The 19,082-nt window shown below is 39.5% G+C and overlaps 1 protein-coding gene across 1 annotated transcript in view; it reads right to left on the bottom strand.

Annotated features, from left to right (window-relative positions):
- COL6A6 (collagen type VI alpha 6 chain) overlaps positions 1 to 19,082 on the bottom strand; it is a 135,291-nt gene that overhangs the window by 59,111 nt on the left and 57,098 nt on the right. The window contains exons 13-21 of the mRNA XM_028517855.2: positions 16,102 to 16,194; positions 14,861 to 14,914; positions 12,999 to 13,070; positions 12,886 to 12,912; positions 12,511 to 12,555; positions 12,366 to 12,419; positions 11,495 to 11,557; positions 7,260 to 7,325; positions 5,932 to 5,985 (exon numbers count right to left, since the gene is read on the bottom strand). Coding sequence (XP_028373656.2) covers positions 5,932 to 5,985; positions 7,260 to 7,325; positions 11,495 to 11,557; positions 12,366 to 12,419; positions 12,511 to 12,555; positions 12,886 to 12,912; positions 12,999 to 13,070; positions 14,861 to 14,914; positions 16,102 to 16,194 — 528 coding nt within the window. The remainder of the gene's footprint in view (positions 1 to 5,931; positions 5,986 to 7,259; positions 7,326 to 11,494; positions 11,558 to 12,365; positions 12,420 to 12,510; positions 12,556 to 12,885; positions 12,913 to 12,998; positions 13,071 to 14,860; positions 14,915 to 16,101; positions 16,195 to 19,082) is intronic.

Raw genomic sequence — 19,082 nt, 5'->3', positions numbered from 1 at the left:
CCTTGGGTAGATGTGAGAAACAGAAAAAAAATGCAAGGAAATATGGAGGTGATTTCTCTAATTTTGCCTCAAATTTTCAAATATTTTGGATGGGAAACACTAAATCCCTAGACATCTTAATGGCTTCCCTACAGGCTCATAGTTGTCTGGCATTACTCACCTGTGAAAGGGAATGTGAATGGGTGGAGCGAGAAAGAAAATCTCCCCAAAGAAGACCTGAGAGTTAGAAGACCCCAAAGAGTCTTCAGCCCTTCGGTTCCTTGCAGCCTGGCTTTCTGGTTGGTTACCATGCCCCACTTTCCCAGATAGGTATGGACTGATTTGGAACTCCAAATCCCCAGGAAAATAAAGGACATTCTTAACAGCAAAGCATGCCATTAATCCTAAATCTTAATGGCAAGCACACTCACAATAATAAATGACTGTCCTACAGTACTTCAAGCTGTCCATAAACAGTGCTGAGAGAGAGAGAAAGGGTGAAGCATAACCAACAGACCCTCAGGACTTAATAGGACTGAAGATCATGCATTAGTTTGGGGCTGCATTTGCTTCTCATTAGCCATGGCACAAAAATCTATTCTTATTCTCAGAAATGTTTGGCTCAGAAAAAGCTGATCTCCTACTCCCATCCCCACCCCATCCTTAGCACTGCAGCTTTCTGGCGCTGGCCCTTCCGCCTCCCAACCACCCAACTCATTACAGATTCCTGGCACAGTGCTCATGTCCCTAGAGGTCCATCCCCCTCCTCCATAACAGTGGTTCTTACCCACAAGGGGAGACTTAGCACCTACCCCCTCCTTCCCTGGGAACATTTGGTGCTATCTAGAGACATTTTTTGTTGTCACAGTCAGGGGTGCCACTCCAGCGCCTAGTGGGCAGAGGCCAGGGATGGCACTAAACATCCTACAGTGCACAAGACGGCCTCCCACAGCGAAGGGCTATCCAGCCCAAATGTTGAGATGCCATGCTCTTAACATGGTACTCAGTTCCTCGAGAGCAAAGGCTACATATCTCATTTGAGTTTGTAGCTCTAATAGGTAGTAGAGTTGCGGGTACACTGTAGGTGTTCAGTAGGGTTTAGCAAATGAATGAGGGTCAGGTTCGGTCCCCTGCAGGGATTTCCCTGTGTGCCACACCCTCCCACCCGGTCATCCTCCCTTCACTGACCAGTCCAGCAGAAACCCCTCTCACTGAGGAATCCTCAACGCTCCTGATCTACCTACATTTTAGAGCTTTTTAGCGCTATAGATTTTTCTTCTCTCTTAAAGGATAATGACTTTACTGTTATTATGAAAATGACATGTTGATTTTTAAATATTCAAATGCAGAAAATGCACAGAATAAAAATGTAAAAGTCATCCCACATCCTCCGTCTAAAAATAACTATCGTTAACATTTAGTAATCATGATTCTTGGCATCTTTTTATGAGTGTTTACAGATGGAGTTCTAAATATGGTACTTTTGATTAAAAAGGGATCATGCTACTCATGCTATTTTAAAATTAAAATATATGTAATTGTATTTGAATTTAATAGGAGGAAAAATAAAACTGAAAGAATTGGAAATGTCAGCTGGTAACATTTCTTGACCATGAAGAATAATTAGAAGGTGAGGGTATTTTTGCAATGTGTATTTTAGCTTAAGAATATGCTTAGAGACTGAGTCCCTACAATGCAAGATGAAGACTCAGTAGATCAACACTTTCCCCACTTCCTCATTTTCATATGATTTTTAATTGTCACATGTCTAAAATTTACACTTTGTTCTGTAATCACAATTTCTGACTTAGTCTTATTTCTGCACTTAAAGGGATTCAAATTTATTATTATAAAACTTTAAATGCAGCCTGGCTGCCGTAGCTCAGTGGATTGAGCATGCGGGCTGCAAACCAAAGCATCGCAGGGTCGATTCCCAGTCAGGGCACATGCCTGGGTTGCAGGCCGTGACCCCCAGCAACCTCACACTGATGTTTCTCTCTCTCTCTCTTTCTCCCTCCCTTCCCTCTCTAAAAATAAAGAAATAAAATCTTAAAAAAAACCTTTAAATACAGGAACATGAAAGCCATGTTGTCTCAGTTTTTGAAGGCTTTGTCATGTTGAGTATGCACCTGCATTTTTGGACTATAAGACGCACCCCCCAAATCTGGGAGGAAAGGGGGTGTGTCTTATAGTCCGAATGTAGCTTGCCTGACTTGCTGTGATGGGGGCGGGGGGCGGTGGCAGCCTATGTTATTTATGTTACTAAATATTTTACCACATTTTTTGCTTCAAAAATTTTTTTCCTATTTTCCTCCTCTAAAACGTAGGTACATCTTATGGTCCGAAAAATTTGGTATATGCTGGCAGGACCACTTGGGTGAGAATACAAACCTGTACCATTCTATCTGAGAACTCCGGCCATCCTACTATTTGTTCCTGAATGTTGGGAAGAAAACTGAAGACAGATTGCATTTTCTGTCTTTTCTGCTTATGTAAAGAAAAAATTCTCATGGTTTTTTATTTACATAATAAGTTTGGTAGTTTCCATAGGATGTGGCTCAGTGATGATGTATTTGTATGAATTTTTCTAAGTCAGAGTATGTCTTTTCTATCTGCATATTTGAGCTTTTGCCTCTAGAAGTTATATTTTATTACATTTCTGAATGTTTTTACATTGCATTTGGTTTGTTTAATTTAGTAATGCAAATTCTACATTTTGGCTCTCCACTGTTGATATTCTATCTCAATTATTGCTTGTGTGGCTTCTTGATTACCATATGCCTGCCTATATTTGTTCAGTCATATTTCTTCTCATTTTTGTTGCTTCTAATACATCTTAAATTCTATATTTTCCCCATTCCCATTGCTCCCCAAGCACTACTAACTTGCTTTTTTCACTTTTTGTTGTTTTATCAGTTCTTTAGACTCTTTTTAGAGCAGTCATGTTGTCTTAATTTTTTTTTGAGACTTTGGAGAATGATTTTGGAGTTGTTTCACCTTTTCCTTAAGTAGTTCCTCTTCTAATGAGGGTTTATCTGCCCTGTGCTCATCTGGCCCTCCTTCTGTTTTCTTGCCATTTCAATGCATAGCTCCTGGTTAGTAATCATCTGATTAACAGTAAAGAGTATTAATATTTTTCATTATTAATCACCTTTGAATAGGGTCACCTATTTACTGAATAACTTACCACTACCTGGACATGGGTCAATAGCTTTGATATAGGTAGGCTGCCAGCACTTTCGCATCATGAATTATTTCTTTTACCTTATGGCTCCTTCTTCTTTCAAATTCTGACATTTAAGAGACTCATGGATATACTCTGGTGTCTCTTCAGATCGTACGAATCTTTCGCCCTTTTGAGAGACTCATGGAGCTCACACGAAGCCCCATAACTCACAGCTTCTCCGCACTGTGATAGTCACTGTTTCTTCTCCTGTCTTTGCAGCTCCGTGGCCTGCAGGGACTGCTGTGCTGCGGACACTAAAACTGGAATGTTCTTCAGTTTCTCACTGTTTCCGTCTCCTCTGCTAAATGGTGCCCATCAGGATACTCCCTGATCGTCTCAAAATTTATAGTATCCCTGGATTTTGTTCACCAGCTTTTTCAGGAATAGGGCAGCCGCTTTTGGAAAACCCTGACCCCTGCTGGAGGTATGAGGCGGCCTGTGTCAGCTCTCCACAGTCTCCCGCAGGAGGACCCAGATTTTACAGTAGTGGGCCAGCAGTTGTCCCATGTAGCTTAACGTTGTGGTCATGGCTTGTTAAACTGTTTAAAATTTCTTTTGTTGTTTTTGGTGAAATGCACAAATGGGACATAGTATAAGAAACACCTTGATTTTGCCTCCTTTAGCTGGAAGTCCTACTTTTACTCGTGCATGACACTGATGAACCTAAAACCCAAGACAATGCCATATATCTCAGGAGTTATGCAGGGCGACACTTGGTGACACAGCATTAGCCTCTAGAGAGACCACAGCCTCTGTGAAATGATAAAAGTAATCTCCCATGCCAGGGTCTCTTGGATGATATTCTTTCAGTTCAAAATATTTTCTTGGGGCATGTAAGCTGGTGACACCCTTTTAAAAGGTGAAATGAACAACAAATGTATGTCTTTATCTTTAGATGCAGTAAAACGGCAGTAGTGATGTGCTTGCCCAGCCATCAGATTCTGCACATTTTAATTGTAATCTCTGTTTTTAGTTCCATGTCTCTGCTTTGCAAATGAGTGCCTTCCCAGATAGAAAAATATTTTCTTGATGGAGTAGTAGAGCTGGTCCTATGAACTTCAGCCCAGAAAAATACAATGCATAATAAATGCAATATATTAAACTAGTTTTTATTTGTGCTCATTTTAAAAACATGGTATATTTTGAGGGTGGGGAGGTAAAGGCAATGAATTGCAGAAGGTTAGATAACTACATAAAGAATGAAAGAAAATGGTGCACAATGAGAAGAGGCAGGTCTAATTTAGAATCCAATACAGGCATTTAAGTGTATTTTATCAAAGTATCTCTTTGGGTACTTTGGGTAAAGATTTTCTTTTACAACCTCTGTACTTTTCCAAGAAGTCAAGTGTAGAATCGTTTGTTTAAAGTACTCCCTGAAAAAAACAAACAAATACATAAAAAAGATCCCAAAAGGTGCCATAAGCAAGTAACCAAATTTCACTCTCAAGTATATATATTTATGCCTCAAAAACATATAATATTTTCGATAGTACAGAGGTTCTACAAAAAACTAAAAATAGAACCATCAGTAATTCTGCTTCTGGGTATTTATCAAAGAAATTAAAAGCACTAATTCAAAGAGATACCCCCATATTCACTGCAGTATTATTTACAAAAGCCAAGACCTGAAAGCAACTTAAGTGTCCACTGATGAATCAATGAATTAAAAAAATGTGGTGTATATATACACAATGGATTTATTTATACAATAAATATTATTCAGCCATTAAAAAAGAATGAAATCTTGCCATTTGCAACAACAAGGATGGACCTTGAGGGCATCATGCTAAGTGAAATAAGTCAAAGAAAGACAAATACTGTGACCTCACTTACATGTGGAATCATGAAAAAAAAGTTCATGGGCACAGAGAGCAGATTGGAGGCTGCCAGAGGTGGAGGGTTGAGGCTGAGTGGAGATGAGAGAAGGTGGTCAAAAGATAAACATTTCCAGCTATAAAATAAATGAGCCATGGGATATAAGGTACAGCATGGTAGCTACAGTCAGTCATACTGCACTGTATATTTGAAAGTCGCTATGAGAAGTAAATCTTAAAAGTTCTCATCACAAGAAAAAAGTCTGTAACTCCGAGTGGTGATGGATGCTCACTAGGCCAGTGGTGGTGATTGTTTTGCAGCATACACATGTACCCAATCATGCTGAACACCTGGAATGAATACAGCATTATATCTCAATAAAAATATACAATATTTCAAAACTGAGCACAAATTAAAACTAGTTTAATATATCACATATATATTCTGGGCAGAAGTTCATAGAACCAGCTATTATACTCCATCAAGAAAATATTTACAAGGTAAAAAAAATGGAAGTAAGAACAGAGAGAGGAATTCAACCAGGACTCACTTTTTTAAGTGTATAGCTATACAATTTGGCAGGGAATGGAGTTTTAGACTTAAAACGGCATCACTGCCCACCTCAGTTAGCCTAGTCAGGAGGCCATACTCTGATACCTCTTCCCCTGGTGGCTGCTGCTTTGTCCTCATTGCCTGGCTTGTTCTCCTGTTCAGTAAGTTCCCCTGCAGCCCACACCCTCCTGTCTGAGCTTCCAGGGCTTCCCCAAGTCCTTTTCCAGCTCTGTTCTCAGGTCAGTGTCCCCAGGGTACTAAGCCCCACAGAACCAGCCCACCACTCCCCCCACTCAGCCATTTTCATCACAAGATAGGCTCCTGGAACAGTGGGTCTCCTTGTCTAGAAAGACTCTTACCATGTCAGTTCTGAAGCCCGGTGTCCCAGGGGAACCTGGCATGCCTCTTCTACCCTGTCAAATGAAAACAGATGTGTGACAGTAATTATACAGCACAGACACATTTCTCCTCAACCTCAGCTGGTTTGCTCCAGGGAGGTAGGATGGGTACCCACCAAATGGAGAACTATTTTCCTTTTGGAATGGAGCTCTGCTTCCACTGGTCATAAATCATCTCTATGTGGGTAATGAGGAACTGCAGGACAAAATGCTAATGACATGGTTTCATCTGTTCATCACCACTGCCTAACGTGCAATTATGGTGCAGTTAGAATATTTAAATCAAACTATCCCCACAGAGTGGATCATTAAAGCATGCCACATGCCCAGTACAAATACTATGGGTTTGGATTTCTACCTTTGGACTTCTTGTTCTGTTTAGCTAACATGCATAGATTATACCCTGATATGAATAAAAGTGTGAGTATCTCACAATACTCACAAGTCTTCCCAAGACAGAAAAGGAAGAAATAATTATGAGTCTACAATGGAACCTATGTTTACCATTTAATAAAAATTGTAGATGACACTTCCTAAAGGGTTCTCATATGGCAGGGTTAGTCACTGAATTCCCACCATAACCGTCAAAAGTAGGCTTTCTGTCTTTTTTTGCAGATGAGAAGATTAAAGTTGACAGAAAGTGGCCCAAGGCCACAGGGGTGGCAAGGGACAGGTCCTGAAACAGGGCCCAGCCTGTCCCCAAAGCAAAGTCCTTCCGCCGTATCAGACCTCCCCTCCAGGTGGAGTAGCTGATGACACTTCCTTGGCCAGAAGATCCAGCATTATCCAGATAGTAATATTTTTAATTCTAAAAAAAGAACTTAAGGTGATCCAATTGCTACTTGGGAAGGTTCATGAAATCAATCTCAGGAGACTTGCCTCCAGAGGCAATACAGCATGCCAGATCTTGTACTTTTTTATCGTGTACTATGAAGAATATGCTGGCTTTTTAGGGTGCGTGTCCTCTGGATCCTGGGAAGGCCAACAGCCCTTTTGACGGTTCTTCTTATTAGCTAGCCCTACATGTAAGTTAGAGCTTGGGTGTTTACATACATAAATGATGACCTCTAGGGTATGGCTTAGTGAAGCACATCACCCCAAGTCCAGAAGAAGAGAATGTTCCCTGAATCCCATAGTAGCAGATAAGGATTAAAAGATCCTTTTGTTCCTAAAAATAACTTTTTTTACCAAGTATAGCCACTCTGATTCAAAATTCTTCCTATGCATTTCATATTCTGTCACTCAGACTTGGGCCTCACAAGTTCACTTTCAAATGCCCCCAGAATTACCTGCCGTCCTTGTTCTCCTTTCAAGCCCTTGGGTCCTTCTATGATATTGTCAAGTCCAGGAACTCCCTGGAAATAGGAAATAAAAAAAAAAGAAAAATTAATAGATTTTGAACATTTCTCCTTAAAAATGTGACTTGTGTGTGATACATTTAGTTACCCCCCAAAGTAGACAGAGGTTCAACCCAATGGAAAGCAGAAATGGGTAAGATGGTGTTTTCTTTTCTTCCTGCGATTTGTATCATCAGAAGGGAGTGGAAACCCAAGGTGTGCGCAGGGTGGGGCGAATGTGGAGCCTAGAAGGCAGAGCCCAGGGAAGCAGGGGTGGCATGAGGTGTGTGTGACAACCCTTATCCTGGGTCTGGGGTCCCCCTTCTGCCTCCTGCAATCGTTTCTCTTACCATTTGTTCTTTTTTCATGGGACCTAGGCAAGTTTATCCTTGGGGGCTGGTAGACGTGACTGTCCCCGACCCTTGAGAAAGGCAAATGTTTGCAGTGGGCTCTACCGCAAGAACACAGGCATGCTGAGCAGCCCAGGGGCAGCATCTGCCACCCACTCCCTCTTTCTCCTCATGGGTGCCTGGCTGCTTTCTTCCCACATATGCTTGCCCCTACTTTTTCGGTTTTCAAAAATGCCTGGCGTTTTCCCCAACAGTCACACGATGTTCCTGCAGAAACTTGTTCCAAATAGGCACACATCGTGGGATGATGTCCCACCTGCACCAAGCTGAGAGCTCTCTGCCTTCGGGGGAGAGGGTTAGGACCACAGAGAGAGCAGCAGCCCCATGGTGCCGGAGGATCATGGGTGGGGGGGGCAGTCGTCGCAGTCAGCACTCCAATCCATTGAAAAGGGAAAGCAATTACCCAGCCCTACTGAGTGCCAGCTGCCGGCTGTTTGGCTGACAGCCGCCCAATTACCTTCATCAGTCAATAAGCAATTTGTGATCACCAATGGGGACATGTCATTGTTCCAGAGTCAGTAAGCTTTTTAAACAAGTAGTTTGTCCACTTACAGGGCTTATAGGCTAATGGAGTGAAAAAGACGGGCTTAGAATTTACTTTATAACCAATATTATTAAAACAAATAAAAATTATTTCTCTCTTCCACATATTGAAGCCAAAGATTATTTTCTACATTTTCTGTCTTATTCTTTAAATATTTCTCTGTTAAGTTCTCCAAGCAGGATATACCTAAATTACAATATCAGATAATCATATTTGGTGAGAAAGGTGTGTAAGGGAAAGGAAGGTAATGAGGTAATATAAAGCCCAAAATTTTATTCCCCTGCCTGTATAAATTTCTTATTGTTGTCCAACTTCTATTTGATTCAAGAGATAACATAAAAAAATCATATTCCAGCACATTCTATAGACTAGAACATCCTAATTCTCATGTTTGGTTAGTCTGAATGGAATATCTGGTCAAGTCTTTCAAATTGTGTGAAACTGGACATATGAGCATCATATAACTCAAATTTATGATTAAGCATGGGTTTCTAATAATGGTATGTTTTTGAATGATAAACTCTGTAGCTCAGATAAATGATCTAGCTCAGGTTTCCCTCCAACTTACATGAGGTTTGAAAAAAATATTTAAGTCTAAATGGGAAATTTTAAACAGCCAAGCTAGCTTTCATGTGATTGGACATTCTTGCTGAATAAACATAGGTTTTTCAGGAATTTGGGTCATCTGCATGTATTCCTGTAAATTATCTGATCCTGTGTGTTCTATTGATTTTGTCAATCTTTTTATGACATTTAAAAAATTTTTCCTAAAATAGTAACCCACAAAAGCATGGAATTGTCTTCAACTTGAGATATATATTCCCAAGTGGCTAGGAAGAATTATTATGCATTGAATAGCCATCTAAAATTAGTATAACAACAAACCACTCAACTCAGAAAAGCTCTGGTGGGTTGAATTTTCAGCCATCTCTTGAAGCCACAGAACATTTCTTTCTAAATAAAAATCCTTTTACATTATTCAGATTCTTTAAAGGTGTTACATAACTGTACAAACAATTTAGCAGACAATCAGGGGTGATTCTGATCATAGTGAATGGCAGTTTAATAGTAATGTCCCAAGTGGGTTTTTGGCTATCATATCTAGACAACTGAAATGCCTTTGTATTTGAACTACTATTTATTAATTATCTGTATTGGTGGATAGTTTTTTTTCTTTCTTTTTAAAAATAAGATTTAATAAGATTTATTGAAATTATCCTTTTCTTTTCTTTTTGATTTTATTTATTTATTTTTTGAGAGGGAAGGAAGAGAGAGAGAAAGAGAGACAGATCAATGTGCGGTTGCTGGGGGCTGTGGCCTGCAACCCAGGCATGTGCCCTGACTGGGAATTGAACCTGTGATGCTTTGGTTCGAAGCCCATGCTCAAGCCACTGAACTATGCCAGCCAGGGCTAGTTTTTTTGTTTTCAATTAGATAGTCTGAAGTTGTTTGAAAACCCTCAGGTCACCAGACTTGTCAGGAGATAGCACTTAGTAAACAATGCTGTCTGTAAGTGCAAATTCCTCTGCTTTCTAAATGGAGTTGTCTTCAATGCACACCTAACATTTACATTTGTCAGCATATATTGCACCAAATTCTTTTTCCAATCGACCCATGTGTCCTGGAGGGGGAGTGTTTAAAGACAGAGTCCTGTGAGATTCCCAGCTCCCCCACATCCTTATCAGCACTTGGTATTGTCAGTGTTTATAAATTTTAGCCATTCTGCTTGGGCACATTCCAGTGGGGGTGTAAATCAGTAAAAAAAATGTTTGGCTCTAAAAAGTTAATCTGAATGTATGTATTTCGATTATCACCTAGGCATTCTATTTTTAAGTATAGATCCAATAGAAATGTGTGCAAAAGCTCACCCAAAGACACATACAAGAATGTTTATAGAAGTGCTATTTATAAGAGCAAAAATTAGGAACAATCCAAATACCTACCAACAGCAGAACCGATACGTAAATCATGGCATAGTCACACAGCAGAACACTACACAGCAGTGAGATAGCATGAACTATTGTTATCCACAACGACATAAATGAATCTCACAAGCATACACTCGAGCAAAAGAAGCCAGGGACAGAAGGGTGAATCATAAATGATTCACTTACTTAGAGCTCAAGAACAGGTAAAACTAATTTATGATCCTAGGCTAGTGATTACCTTTGGGAGGGCTGGCAGTGACTGGAGTGGACAGGAGGGGGTTTCTCAGGTATTCTGTTTTTATCTAATATTCTATTTCTTTACCTGGGTGGTGAGTACACAGGTGTATTTATATTCATTGAGCTATTACATTGATCATTTGTGCACTTTTCTGATGTATTTACAGTTCAATAAATTCTGGAGACCTGACGCACAGGACAGTGATTCTACACAATGATACTATGTTATTATATACTTCAAAGATACTAAAAGCCTAGGCAGTAAATGTTCTCACTACAAAAAATAAGTGGTAACAGTGTGCCATGATAGAGGAGTTAGCTAATGCTCTGGTGGTAATCACATTGTAATATACAAATGTATCAAATCAACACTTTGTACACTTCAAACGTACACAATGTTACATGTCAACCATATCTCACTAAAAAAGTTTCATAAATGTTTAAAAACAAACCGAAATCCTAATTCATCAAGGTTTTGGAGACTTCTTTATGTGTGAGCACAGTGCTGAAAGCGCGCCCTCCAGAACGAATCTCCCATTTGACTTGGCACGCTGCCTGTTGGCGTGAGCCCTGTCTTTTGGGTGTAGGTCCCATGAGAGCAGGCACCTTTGCGTGTACTATGTCTGGTCTGATATAATGTCAGCTGGCTTGGATTAAAAAAAATGAAGGTAATGTACTCAATTGAGAAAGGCTTTTGGCGAATAGGAAAAAAAGATATGGCTCTGTTTCTTCTTCTCTGTCCATATTTTGAGTCTCCCAGAGGAAGAAAAGGAAGTAGACTGGAACCCCTTCCCAGCTCTGAAGTGCAAGGACAATTCTGCAGGTGTACTCTCAAAAGATACCTGTGCAAGTGAAGTGCAAGGGCTTCTCACTGTCCATGCTCATCTTGTGCATGACAAGGATCTAACATAGTGAACCTGCTTTTAAAATTCCACAGGTATGCCTGTGATGATTTGAACTCAGGATTGCTGTTGCAGGACCTTAAAGTGGGGAGGCCTTTCCCTGTGAAAAGTGCTGACGGGAGCTGAGCCCTGACGCTAGTTCACAGCCCGCGCAGCCGGCACTCACAGGGTCTCCTCGCAGGCCCTTTGCTCCACGGTCTCCAGGAATCCCTTTCTTTCCTGGGCTTCCCTAAAGTTGACAAAAATCAGAAGAGGGACAAGACAAGAATTTTTCATAACATTAATAGAAACAAAGAGTTTATCTCCTCCCTGATTTGAATAATTACATATTTTTTCCAAAGTTATTTTTAAACTAGAAAGGGAAACAACCAAAACTAGTTTCAGGCATCATATGAATAATTTAAGAGTGACCCTAGTTATTTGCCACCATGGTTAACTCTGTTTCAGACACATTTATCATCCTGTTTAGTTTTTACAACTACCTTATACGCCAAGCATTGTTTATTATCTTGCTTTTAATGAGGCAACTGAGACTCAGAGAGATTACCCATTTTCCCCAAGGTGGTTGCGTCAGCTAGAAAGTGGGTTTCTGACTCCTCCATCCACACCCTAAAGACAGATAAAGTAGATGACGGAAGTATGGCTGCTGTTGGTTTTCATTCTAGATGAGAATGGGCTGCTTTTCATTAGTGACCCCAATTTTTCACTCCCCCCTGAATCTATGCTCTTTGCCATGTAACTCTGCACCGGCAGCTCTCTGGGCCCAGGAGTAGGATAAGACACATGTGGAGCAAACCCCAGACAACCTACAGACACACAGGAGCCAAGGGTAGCCATGCTCAGCCTAGGCCAGATGAGCCTCTCAGACACGTGAGAACAAGTTTCCTGCTGCACATGACTGAGGTGTCATGGTGGCTCGTCACAAAGCAGCCTGTGGCGCTGGCTGATGGACACACCTAGGGTGGCTCTTCTACTCTATTATTTTCACCTTTCATTCCCAGCACAGGTTTCATCATGGCTATTTATTGAATCCCTACCTGTGATCCTTCATCGCCTTTTTCTCCTTTTCTTCCAGGAAGACCACTGTCACCCTAAGAAACAGGGAAGAATAAATTAAAATCCCCATTTTCTTAATGCAAAATAGCTCAGAAGGGTCTTCAGGGCACAAAGAGAAAGCTGTACCTGTATGCCACTCAGTCCGTCAATTCCACTCTCCCCAACTTCTCCCTACAAAGACAGATGTGATCAGAACAGTGTGCATTACATTTATGTGGAAAGAAGTCAGTCACTGAACAAGAAGTCTAACTTTGTGTTCCTTATACAGCTTCTTGGTTAGGCTGGCCTTGGGTGATATCAAAGTTTACTTAGTAATAGAAACTGTTATCAAATAGTACACACTGCCTGCAATAAAATGTAGAAATAAACAAAATTCAATTATTGACAACAAAAAAAGAAAGGTCAACAGAAACTTCATTCCCACAATCTGCTGATCAATAATCTCATAAAATATTTTTAGACAGCAACTGAGGAGATAGATGAATATGTTTGGTACCATACCTGATGTCCATTTAGTCCTCTGTTTCCCTGAAAAAAGAAAGGACAGTGGTGATTAGTGTAAGAAAACGGAATTCATGTTGGAAAGACTCCACAATATCTTATGCAACCCTTACCTTAGGACCTTTAGCGCCATTGCATCCCTTAATACCTTGCTCTCCCATTGGTCCAGAGGCTCCTCTTTCTCCCTGAGAAAGAGCACAGAACTGGGTGAACTTTTTCTATGGAAATCTGGAATCTGTCTTGGAAATTTGACAAGTGTTATATTGGAAAACACATGTGTGGCTGCTCACAGTAGACAATCCAGAATTCATGCTTATAAAAACTAAGAATGGAAATAAATCAGAGCTACTCTGTTAACAACTTTGTTTTACTTCAGATTCCATGTGCACTCTGCTGTGGGTGGAATAGTATCTAAATAAAACAGGCATACCAAGAACTGGCAGCTAAGCTGTGTTCTCAAGATTTTAGGAGGTACTCCAGGAAAAGACAGCAGAAGACTGGTGAGATGTCAGAGAAGGATGCTCTAGGTATGATCTAAGCAAGAGGCATGATTTATAGACCAAATCCATTGTTCTCTCTTTTTCTTAAATAAATACTCCTCCTACAGTCCTCTTAACAATGGCCTTACCCATCTGTACACCTTGTGAGCTGGAAACAAAGGTGTCATCCCCAGCTTTTCTCTTCCCAGAGGTCAGTAAGTTATGTCTGCTCTACCTCCATTCATACTGTCTGAAACTAAGATTAGGACCACTTTGTCTTACACCTACCACTACATGATTTCTTCCTGTAATCACGGCCTTATTGTCATCCATAATAGTGACTGGGTATGCTTTCTAAATACATACCCCCATCATTTATACTTCTATCCATGACATCATTCATACTTCTATCTATGACATCATTCATACTTCTATCCATGACATCATTCAATGACTGCCCACCAGCTGGAAGCCACCACTCAAACCTTTCGCAGGGTATTCAAGGCTCCCAACAATCTAGGTCTTGCTTGACGTATAACCTCCTTTCACTGTGTCCTGGGTGCCTTTGCCATTCTGCAAACACATGTCTCTGACTCAATTACATGCTCTTAAACACACTGTTCTCCCCAGAGAAATTTCTATTTGTCTTACAGATGTCTGCCCAAGCATTAGCCCGTATGTGTATGTACCCTTCTTCCAAGCCCTTAACTGCCACCCAGGCTGTTACTTGAGATTGTTAGGTGCTTGTTCTGCTACTCTGTCACACTGCATCTCACTATTCCTCCACTATAGTCCTTGTGTGTAACAGCTGGGACCATGGTTGTCTCATCTGCCTTTCTACTAGTCTGGAAGTTACCTGAGATGGGAACCATGTTTGTCTTTTATTTATTTTTATTTCTAGGGCCTACCACTCTGCCTGGTACATGGTAAGATGCTTTAATATATATCTTAAATGAATAAATGAATTTGTGAAGACTGTGGTAAATACTGTGGTAAATGGTAATATATAATTGCTGGGTGAATGGGTGAATGGATGGATAGATGGATGGATGGATTGATGGATAAATGGGAGGGAGGGTGAAAGGGAGGGAAAGAGGGAGGAAAAGAGGGGACAGATGGATGCAAGAAAGAGTGAGGTCCTTGATAAACAATGTGGCGAGTTGGTTTACCTTTGCAAAATGGATCAGGAAGGGGCAAATGGCAGCAGTTTGACTCCCCTGGTGAGGAAGATAACTTTCACATGGGGTTCATTGTGCAATATTGGTGGATGGTGAAAGAGGGGACAGTAGGTTAATAGACCACCAATGAACACCAGAAGCAAAGCCTGAGGACGATTAGGAAAGACCTCTGACTCTGCACAGAAGTACTTAGAATCTGACTTTTCCCATGTCTCTATGATTTGACACCATGATTTCATATTGTAAAGCTGTCTTTAGGAATAAATGAGGCTGCAAACAAACAAACAAACAAACAAACAAACAAAACCTTTGACTTACAGCAACGCCCTCCTCTCCCAGGTAGCCTTCACTGCCTTTAAAACCTGTGGATCCCTGGAAATAAGGAAAGGTGGAGTACATTAGCATTCCATAGAGCAAAATCCAGAGGTAACCAAGGAAAATTCTTCAGCATCACAGTTTTACTTAATTTAGGAAAGAGTTTGAAAAAATTAGTTCTCTGCCACAACCTAGGCTGCATTTATACACATAAAAATAACTGAAATTTTGAGACAAGTATCCAGATAACTCAGGGGTGTGTGAGTGAATCACAACCATTGTCTGCAAGTCTCTCTGACGTTATATATAGTGCTGGAGTGTTTGTGTGGACAAATGTTCAAATGAGCTCCCTAGAGATGTTTAATGCTACATACAAAAAATAGAATACCCACATTCCTTGCTATTCTTTTTGAGCCCTGATTTTTTTTTTTAAATTCTACCATTCTTTTTACATGAAATTGAAACAATCAAGAAATAATTAGTCCAAAAACCTTCTTTACAGATACAACCATGGTGATTTGGGAATTATAGTTCTATCTATAAATTATTTTAGGGCCCAAATGGACACAAGCAATATTGAAATTATTATTAAACATATCCATGGTATGTTTTACATATTTGAACATTTCCTAAACTCCCAAATCACAATTTTACATATGGGCACATAAACTTCTTCTACTTAGGAAACACCTCTACCTTCTGTTGGTTACCATTTTCATAATCAGCCTGTTCTTGTCTATGCATCTGTGATAACATTTTGGTTTGGTTAGAGTTGAATGAAATATCTTAGCATCTTTTGCTATGATAGGGTGATCTGACCTAACTTGATTTTAGCAGGCCACACAAAATGTTTTCTACCTGATTTAAATGACTCTGCAGTCATTAAAAATGGAAATTGAAAGAACGATGGAATTTGGGAGGTTTTCATTATTCAACATGCGAGATGACAATTGATTTTTCTGCATCACGGTTATCAATGCTAAAACCCTAAGCAAGGAGCTCAGCAGTTGTTTCTCCTTGAAACTTCAAGTTGAGACTTGAACAAAAGTTTTTAGAAAGATCCCAATTTAGAACGCCAAAGACAAGCTGTGACTGTCTAGTTTGACATATACAAAGAGAAGTATGATAATAGGTTATCTGAGAGGTTCTACCCAGAAGTTAAAATCACCCCTTATTTCTACCTAAACTCATGTCTGAAAGCCATACTACATTCAAATAAAGTGAGTCATAAATCTTAAAATTGCCTTATTCCCAGGTGGTCCAGCATCTCCCCTTGTGCCATCTTCTCCAATGCACTTGCAGAATAAACAGCAGCATGTCCTTTCGGCAACATTGACCTTGAGGGAGGGTAGGAAATACTTTACATTAGGTGGCATTGCTTCCCAATCACACACATAAGCTCACCGCTGTGATTCAGATTTCTATTGGTTTCAAAAGCCTGTTCACTGTTAAAGTGACTGTGCTCTAGAGAGAATGCATGAGACATTCTTTAGTGTCCATGTTTCCTTCTGTGATCTACATTCTCCTCCATGTGAGGACCATGAGGGATTCAGAATCAACTCAAAAGTGTTTTTGTGTTGTCAAAGTGGTATCAGTCTAGCTATGGCCAACTCATTGCATACTACTGGCCAAAAACTTCATTTTTTTCTGTACGACGGCTGTAATAGTGCCTAGTTGTCTTTAACTTCAATCAAAACAATTTTTTTAGATTGTATTGTGACAGCTGGTATATCAGTGTGCATTTAAAAAACATCAAAATTGGTGAATTTCTGTGTAGCCATTTTAATATTGAGGTGGAGGAAAATATGCAACATTTTGGCAAGCTATGCTTTACTATTTCAAGAAAGGTAAAAATGCAACTGAAATGCAAAAAAGATTTATGCAGTGTGTGGAGAAGGTGCTATGACTGATGAAATGTGCCAAAAGTGGTTTGTGAAGTTTAGTATTGGAAATTTCTTGCTGGATGGTGCTCCATGGTTGGGTAGGCCAGTTGAAGCTGATAGTGATCAAATCGAGACATTAATTGAAAAGAACCTATGCACCCCTATGTTCAGAGCAGCACTATTTACAACAGCCAAGTGCTGAAAACAGCCCAAGTCCCCATCAGTAGATGAGTGGATTAAAAACCTGTGGTAAATTTACACAATGGAATACTACACAGCAGAAAGAAGGAATTCCTACCCTTTGCAACAGCATGAATGAAACTGGAGACTATTATGCTAAATGAAAGAAACCAGTTGTTGAAAGACAAATGCCATATAATCTCACCTATAAGAGGAATCTAATGAACAAAATATATTCATGAGCAAAACAGAACCAGAGACTTGGAAACATGGAACAGACTGACAGCTGCCAGAGGGGAGGGGGGAATGATGGAAAGAAGGGGAAGAGATTAGTCAGTGAACCATGCATGAATGACCCATGGACATGGACACTGGTGTGAGGATTGATTGTGGGAGCTGGCGGTGGGCGGGACAGAAGAGGACAAAATGGGGAAAATTGGGAAAACTGTAAAAGAATAAACAAGAATAAAGAATAAATAAATAAAATAGAACAATCAACATTATACCACATGGGAGATAGCCGACATAAGCAAAATATCCAAATCAATAAAGTTATTGATGAGAATGAAAAATGTGTCTTTTATATTATGGAACAAACCATACAGACTTTTTGGCCGACCTAATAATTTATTTACGTGATTTCCTGTTTCCACCATCCCAGCATTGACCATAGTGTTGCTGATCACCCTGTATAATTCTGTCCCCAGTGTTCTGTCTAATAGAATGAATGCATGCTGCTTTCTTTGTTTCCTATCTTGTGAATTCTTTGTATGCTAAAGGATTTAGATGAAGCCCAGTGTCACACTGCTTGGAACTGAGTCCCCTGATACACACTTCCAGAACAGTTTGTGTGTAACAGGATTTCAAGAACACACCAATTGCATAGTCGGCATTTCAGAAGCACTTGCTATAGAGGTGGGGGCACGAGGAGAATATTCCTCTGTCTACTCTGGCCAAAAAAATCATATTCTCATCATATTTTATATTTAAAAATGTGAGTGAATTTCATCCTGGACCTAGTTAATCATCCCCTGAAAGACAGACATATTCCATGGCAGTTTTATAATTAACCCACAAAATTTATGCTTAGGAAAGTTCTATTTATAGTAAATGCCATGATTTGCCTTAGTGGGATAGAATCAATCTTTGTGTTGAGAAGTTTTCTATCAAAATTAAAATGTGATGAAAATGAAATTTTCTGTTATAACTATTTAGCAATTTCTCCTCTTTGTTTCTTATTATATAATGCTTCTGTTCCAACATCAGAAAATTCTTATTTTTCTGAAAATCTCTGAGAAACCAATAATACTTGAAATATATGAAAACAAATAATAATAGCAAAATAGATTCACCAAGTTCATACTAGATATCAATTTTCTTTGGATCACCAAAATCCTACAATATCAAATCTCTTATGATTAACATTAAAATTAATATATCTAAAATTAAGTTTTTCTTGTATAGTGTTGCACTTATGTAATACTTAAAAACTGACAGTTTTGTTTTGAGGAATAACTTCCTCCCTTTCTGACCTACCACTACAGATTTCAAAGAGTAGTAGATGGAAAAATACATTTTAAAAAATAGACAGTATTTTCCTATGTATAAAGAAATTCAAACAAAACTTTCATATTCTTTAATCAATTGTTTTTACATGATTACTACACTGAATAAATTGTGTTGAAATATCTACTTATATAGAAATTCTATAGGTACAAAATAGCAGAAGCTTGTACTTTATTGGAAAGTGTCCCAATATGCAGATTATGGACTTTGTAAATTATAAGAAGATTATAAATTATTGGCCATTTATTAAGGTGAAAGTAGTGCCACATGACTTGGTAACATTAACCACTCTAGTTTGAATTCTTGTACATTTCTAAAAGAAATACGATTGAAATGCATCTCATACAGACATTAGGTGATAAAGGCAAAAATCTCGGTTAGTCAAAGACAGCAAAATCTTTCGATCGCTCACAAAGTACAACATAGGAAGTCTATCATTACATCGTTAGTTTTCTCTCAACACTGGAGCAGACTGCTTTCTCTATAATTAAACCCTAAATGTAACTGGCTCTCATTTACAGGCCTCATTGCGAGGAAAATACACATCGCAGACACTAGAATCGTACTCGGTATGGTCAGCTGTGGCCCTGAGGATC

Source organism: Phyllostomus discolor, chromosome 7 (assembly GCF_004126475.2).
Source record: "Phyllostomus discolor isolate MPI-MPIP mPhyDis1 chromosome 7, mPhyDis1.pri.v3, whole genome shotgun sequence".
In the NCBI taxonomy this organism is placed as follows: domain Eukaryota; kingdom Metazoa; phylum Chordata; class Mammalia; order Chiroptera; family Phyllostomidae; genus Phyllostomus; species Phyllostomus discolor.
This window is presented reverse-complemented; position numbering and strand designations above follow the sequence as displayed.